The 7,500-nt window shown below is 37.1% G+C and overlaps 1 protein-coding gene across 1 annotated transcript in view; it reads left to right on the top strand.

Annotated features, from left to right (window-relative positions):
• LOC113828406 (sodium-dependent nutrient amino acid transporter 1) overlaps positions 1-7,373 on the top strand; it is a gene marked incomplete at its 5' end in the record, with an annotated part of 8,715 nt that extends 1,342 nt beyond the window's left edge. Inside the window, 6 exon segments of the mRNA XM_070141780.1 lie at positions 2,222-2,379; positions 2,601-2,752; positions 3,019-3,118; positions 3,269-3,369; positions 3,810-3,977; positions 4,100-7,373. Coding sequence (XP_069997881.1) covers positions 2,222-2,379; positions 2,601-2,752; positions 3,019-3,118; positions 3,269-3,369; positions 3,810-3,977; positions 4,100-4,342 — 922 coding nt within the window.
• Positions 7,374-7,500: the final 127 nt, after the last annotated feature.

Here is a 7,500-nt window from a genome sequence, read left to right as displayed (position 1 = left end):
CACAACCTGCAATCCCCCTTCATATGGCGGAATGTCAGTGGGGATGGCAGAGGTGGCATCCACCCAGCGTGGCTGCCTGAGGCTGTTAGGGTAGGAGCTTGAAACATCCAGTTTTTGCGGAAGGATGATTAATTACCCCTGCTATTGAGGGAACTGAAGTGGTGAGAGTGAGGAGACCTAGTGGTGGCATGATCAGTGCTACTGCCAGGTCTCTTACTACTAGTTGATCCATCACTATCACCATCTTAAGCCATCTCTAACTCTCAGTAGTGGAGTTTATTCCAGTTGATGAGCATATAATGAGACTGGAGCATGCTTTTGGCTTCATGTCTCTATCTCTATGTACACTCCTACTGATGTTTGTAAACTCGGTGTGAAGGAGGTGTTCTGTGCCTATTTTGCATCTTTGTCAGAATAGTTTCTAGTGAGACATTCGCATTGTTCTTGGAGATTTCAATGCGTTATGCAGTTGTGATCAAGCTTGCTATGAGATGTCTGTTTGTCCCTATGGCTTAAGAGTTGATTCCAGCTGTGAGAATAGCCTCCTTCTCCAGGACTATGCGAGGTCCCAGAGATTGAGGATGTCTAGCTCATGGTATCAGTGCTCCAACCCACATTGCTAGACATTGTATGGCAATATTGCTATACAGGTACCAATTGATTTGCAGTGCTCAAAAACTTGACAGACCCTGTAGTTCTGTTGGACTTCTTCAAGTCTGAAACACTTGACACAGCTCAGGAGTCCACTGGTAAACACCCAAGGACAAGGCAGAACTTCATCTCCTAGGAGATACTGGAGGCTACAGTTGTGTGGTGCTTGGTACAACTGAGTGGCAATCAGGATTTGCAACAGCATGCAGGACTTGGACGCTGTTGAGAACAGACAAGGAATCATGCTGAGGAAGTCTAAGGCCATTTCTTAATAAATGAACTTTGCCTTCCCTACAAGGCCCTGAGAAAACTGAACTAAGCCCTCCTCACAGATGACTGCAGTCCACTCAGTGGATGGATGGAGCATCTCAGATCATATTGGGTTCAGGAACAATGGGCTGAATATTTTAAGCAGCTGTATCACGTTCATGCTCCTGTAGTTATTTGGGTGCAAGTGGTGTCGCAATCCTTGTGCTGGATCTAGCCATCAGCAAAGAACCTCCTACCCAGACTGAGCTTACCAATGCGATCTGTAAGCTCTGGATGGGGAAAGGGTATTGTTGAGACTGCAGTAGCTACTGTGGCCTCATGCTGCTCAGCATACAAGGTTCTCAATCACATTCTTTTGAGATGGATCTGAGACCATCTACCGAGGCACCAGAGACCAAAACATACCACAATAGACTGTATCCTAGCGCTTTGAATTATTGTGGAATGCTGTTGTGTTTGGGCATGGGCTATTCTCGCAGCTCACATTGACCTCAATAAGGCACACACACACACACACACACACACACACACACACACACACACACACACACACACACACACACACACACACTCACACTCACACACACACTCACACTCACACTCACACTCACACACACACACACACACATACACACACACACACACACACACACACACACACACACACACACACACACACACACACACACACACACACACACACACACACACACACACACACACACACACACACACACACATACACACACAGACACACACATGCACACACACACACATGCACACATGCTCATACACATTCTCAAATTCACTCACTCACATATTGTATGGTTTAGGGAGGGGCTCATAAAACAAGCAATAGGAAGACTGCCAGACAGGGATTCAAGGCTGCTGTGCACCCCCTTTTTTTTTTTTACATGTTTATCCTTCTAATTCAGAGAATAGGTAAACAGGAGAAGCTAAATATAATAACATAAGCCTCTTATGAAATGTTAGGCGAAAATATAAATTTTTTATTAAAACACAGTTTTTAGATTATTATTTCTATTACAGCCTTCTTGCAAAATTGGCAACAAGTAATCTCTGCATCTAAGGGGATTATTTTTCTGACACACACTTGATATTGGATATATAAATGCAGGCTTGTAGTGAAGAGTGCATGTGTACATGCATCTTGTCATCATTGCTTTAAAAGATGTATGGATGCCAAGTTTCTTGCCGATCATCTTGAATTCACATAAAATTATTATGCAAATGTCTATAACATTTCATTAATTTATTTTTCTATGCTTTGGCCTGACAGTAACAGAACATTCTATGAAGACACAACTGAGCTGGAAATTGTGGAAGGAGTTGGAATGGCAGTGGGCACAGCAATGGTAACAGCCTCCCACCTATTGAGTGTGTTTCCTTTCCCCTTCATGTGGCTGCAGCAAGGGGTCTCCACTGTGGTCTTCCTTGGTAAGTTTTAGCGGATGTTTTATTGTCTTCATGAGACTACCTTGGTGAATTGATGAGTTTATAATACATAGACATTAATAGGAGAAAGGAAGAAGAGAAAAGACTAATGCTTTTCCAATTGTATACTTATGGAGCTCAAACTTTACAAAACATATTTTCATGCATACAATTTTTTCATAAATGCCTATTTAGTGATGTATGTATATTATGGCACTCTACAGGACTGTGGTGTAGTGGTGTTACAACAGTCACAATCTGTATTCATGCACTGATAGCAGCCATGCGAGATGCTTGTGACTGTCTTCCAAGTGCTGTCTTGGCCTTCTTGATAGCACCTGTAGTTGTAGGAGGTGCATTGCCCACCTCTTTCAAGGTAATTACTTGACAGTAGTCAAGACAGTCTACTAATAAATCATGAAATTAGTTTGATATTAAGACAAGGATCTAAGCGTGTGTTCTTAATATTTATAACTGGGTGCACATAGTTGAGCTAAGGAATGAAAGGTTCTATTATTGAAGATGATTCTCTGTTTTTGTAAATGGATTATTGTTATTCAAAATGTCTGTAACTAATACATTAGCAATTGGAATGTTGCACTATATTAGATGTGTTAAATGGCTCTCAAATTTCCGTAACAGAGTGGATCTGCCATAGTAAGCTTATTGGATGTCGATGTACTGACAAAGGTTGTGTTGTGGCCACCTCTCACTTTGACACTTGCAGTCACAGCTGTGTATGGTAAGTGGCTAGTGCTTTTTGTCATTCAACATGGTAAAAGGATCTAATTGTTCTGATTTTATAGTGAATTATAGCTATTTTGTGAATGAATATTAGATGAATACTCTGAGATCATTACTTAAGAAGAAAATGTGTGCATTCACATTTCAGGGATACACAAAGTTCGCAAAGACTTCACCTTTATGCTTGAGGCAACAGTGTCTTGGCTCTGGGCACCAGTATGGGGTGTGTTCATCCCTTTGACACTTCTGGTGAGTTATTATTCCTGTTTTTCTCTCATCTGTTAAAAGAGTTTTATTTCCTGGAACAAATGAAACTTGTATTCACATAGAAAAAAAGAATTTAACCCAGCAGTACAGTCCCTCAAAAGGGTGGAAAGGAATTTGTTCTGCATTTAGCTGCCCCTTGTAGAACTGAAAACAAATTAATTTCAGCGGTTCTCCTATTAATAATATTGAAACGTCTTTAAATAGATATGGCAAGTGACTAAAAGAAATTGAATGTTATGCAGTAGTGTCCTGATTTAAGCTGGAGAATTGGTTTAAGAATTTATATATGATTATTGTTTGCTTTTTTCCCATAGCATTATAACTCGCAAGATTAATATTTGAGAAGAAATACAAGAAATTAGTTATCAAGTCTCCTATATAAGAGGAAGATGTTTAACACTCTGCACACACTTTATTTCCAGGGTGTTGTTGTATGGTCATGTGTCATGGACAGCCATCATGTTGCTGTCATTGATGGACCTGCTTGGCGAATTGCAGTTGTGTGGGGACTTCGTGCACTGGTCCTGCTACCTGTTCCTATCACTGCTATTTATGTTGTAAAATCACAGCTTGCATACGGCGTAAAAGATGTACGTATGTGTGTGAATGCCTGTTACAGTAATATTAATGCAGTACATGATTTTTTTATGACATCTTACCAAGTTTGATAATTCAAAAGCCAGTATTGAATTTCGTCTGTTTAATAAAACAGAAAGTGGCATCATCACTGCAGTCATCACGAGAATGGGGTGACTGGGGCCCACAAGACCCCATTGAACATCACAACTGGCGAAGATGGAGAGAAGATGAGACACGCCCTATCACTTCCCTCAAACGACGCTTTGCCAACCGACCTCTGACCTACACGCACTCCACCCTCAGCAGCGAGTCCTCATCCACACTAACTCGCCTCAGAAATAAGTATCAGAGGAATGGCACGGCAAGCGTTCTCTGACCTCAGTAATCCAAATATTTCACTAATATATATTCACATTTATTTTATTTTTATCTTTCAGTTTATCTATTGTTGATAGCTAATGATTTCCTTTCTTTGTTATTGTTTTGTACTAACTCTTACGTGTATGTAGCTGGTCTGTGTTCTTTCTTTTTTGTTTTATTTGCACTGTTTTCTCGTCATGATTGTTTTGCTTTGTTGTTCCTTTTTTGTCAGATTGTTTGTATTTGTATTTGAATTTTATGCCTTTCTGAGTTGTTTCCTTTGATGCAGATATTTTTGAGATGATTAGAGACGAGGTATTTACTTAAATACTTTGTGTTTGGAGTTTAGGCATTTTTTTATTAGGGGGTCCTTATTTTCTTTAAACATTTTTTTACAATTTCTCTATGAAATATGTATCTTGGCTAAATAAACAAACAAACAAAATTTTATGTAAATTGTGAGAAAATAGTGTTCAGGTAGCAAATTTGCTCCACAAATCATTGATTGAATTGATGTTTGGTTCACATCACGGAAATGATGCAGTCCTATGATAAGGTTGTAAAAGCATAAACACTATAACTTTTGTCTGTTTGCAGATCTTGTCAAAGCATAAAGTTGTGTCTTAAGTCTCAAAATAAAGGCCTCTGGTCATGATATGCATTTGTTGCTCTTTTAAACAGTATCTAGTAATCTAGAGTAGTTACATGTGTATTTGTATATTTTTCCAAGAAAAGAAAACATTCCCAGACTTTGAAAAAATATATTAATGATGATATTTTGGTCATTTAGTGTGACAGTCATGGATGAGAGAGCATAAGGAACAAAAAAATTAATATATATCTTAACTTCAAAAGTAATTTTGATGTAATGTGCTTCAAATCAACTGTGTTCAAGAAATAAATAGAAGCTGAAAGATGTGTGTTTTGCTTTATGTCTGGCTATTGCAAATACTGGTATTGCATCAAATTGAAAACAAAATAGATAAATTGTGAAATATATGATATTTAACATGATTATTTTCTTTTCTGGACTATTGAAAATATCTATATTTGCTAAGGCATTAAGTGAAAGACCATATTTCACCTTTCTGTTTAAATAATCTATATCAGTTGGAGATTAGTATATATGATATTTTCTTGTGTCTTTAAGTATTTGCCTTTTCTACAAAACAAAGGCTTTTCTGTGGTTTGGTGTGAAGAGAGAGGCCTGCATTTACTTCTAATTAACATGATATTTATGTGATATATATTGCAAATGTATGCATGACCAAATTCATCTCAGCTTTAAACTTAAATAGTAATATCCTCTAGAACTGTGATTGATTTCTCAGTGTTAGAATATTTCAGATCTACACAGAGCTACATTATTACCACAGGTTTATAGTGTCTTTAGAATTAATATTAAATCAGATTACTGCTAAAATCAAAATCATTCACAAGTCAGCACTGTAATTAGGCCTATCATGTCAGTAGAGTTTGATGTAGCAGATAACAAGTGCTGAGGTGAATTTGATATCTTTAATGTATGCTGAAATTGCTTTTGTCTATTAGACGAAAGAGTGAAGTCACTTAATGATTCTCAAAGGAATAATGATATACTAAATACTAGATCTATTTCTTTCATTTTTCCATGCAGGACTTGAAGTGTTACTCATCATTGACTCTTCACTGGGAAACAAAGAACCCAAATCACTCTAAGACAATGAATGTATTGAACTGAAGTACTAAAGTGCCAGTTAATATCTCTTTGATATTTTACATTTTCCTCCAAATGAAAAGTATATTGTATGTTTATCATAGGGATGATCTCTCCTAGATATGAAAACAAGTCTCCTGTATTGCTGGTTGATACAGAGGGACACCTGTATAGTTTGCTTCTGCTTGCAGTGTTGTTGTTTCTTCTTTCTCAAGTTCATTTTTGCTACAGTAATTTGAGAGGAGGGTATTGACTATGTATATATTAGTTTATGTCAGCATGTTCTGTTTGCATCTGCTCTTGTAAATAATGGTATGTGTATATATGAAATACAAATATGTCTGTTACAAAATGTTACTTGGTCATAAAGCTTTCACTGTTCATATGTTGTATTTTAAGAAACTTCCATTTTTATGTCAAGCATGTCTTCCAGACTGCTCAGCACTTTCTTGTAATAGTAATATAATTGTGTTAACATCTTATACTACTAAAGCTGATTGCACCACTCCACATCCACACTGGTGGTGGCATGAGTGTCAGTGCAGAAGGTATCAAGTGTGAAAGAAGAACCAAGAAGCAGACACTGCCTTTCACTTTTCAACAAGAGATGGAAATCTACCAGCTGGTGGGGGTGTGGATGGGTTCTGAAGGGAAGAGGGAAAGGAAGAAAAAGCCACAGTTTGTCTGTGTGTGACCTTCTTAATATCAAAAGAGATAATGCAACACAAGATTTGTTTTATAATATATTCTTGAGGTGCTTAACAGTTAAAGTATTTTTACCTTATAGTACTTTGACTAGGTATTTTAGGGTTGAATACTGTTTTCATGAATGAATATTGTTTTGTTTTTGTTATTTATGTTTTTGTTTATTTATTTATTTTTATTATTTAGTTTTGGAATATTTTTTCTCCCTCAGTGTGATTAGTTCACACACTGCATAACTTTTTGAAAGTGATAAAAAAAACACCAGCACTTGGGAAGTTCATAAAATCCGAGTAGGATTACATGTTGCACCCAACCAGAGAAGTAACAAGGCTAAATGGAAGATGTAACATTTGTATTATTTGATGTCGCTTTTTTCTTTCTTCCTGATTTCCCGTCTTCTGTGTGGTGTGCTTTAAGCATATACTATACCTGATTTCTTGACAGCAGCAGTAATATCATATTTTGTTCCTTCTTTTTCCTTTGGAATCATAATTTATTGTCATAATTGCTGCTTTGAATATAGTGTCATAGTTTTTCAGATTTCTTTTCACAAAATATGCCTGTGATAAAGAATATTCTCTAATGATCCCAGTGATAAATCACATGTAAATATGAGCTCAATACATTTTATACAGAGTTATTGTGTTCAAATGCGTGTATTTTTTTCTTTTTGTTATATCCTGAGAGGATTTTGTAATGGAATGCAATTTACAAAGCGACTTTTTGCGTATGATAAGCTCTTAACTGATGTGGCATTGAACCACAAAGAACTG

This window comes from Penaeus vannamei, chromosome 28, assembly GCF_042767895.1.
Source record: "Penaeus vannamei isolate JL-2024 chromosome 28, ASM4276789v1, whole genome shotgun sequence".
Classification (NCBI taxonomy): domain Eukaryota; kingdom Metazoa; phylum Arthropoda; class Malacostraca; order Decapoda; family Penaeidae; genus Penaeus; species Penaeus vannamei.
This window is presented reverse-complemented; position numbering and strand designations above follow the sequence as displayed.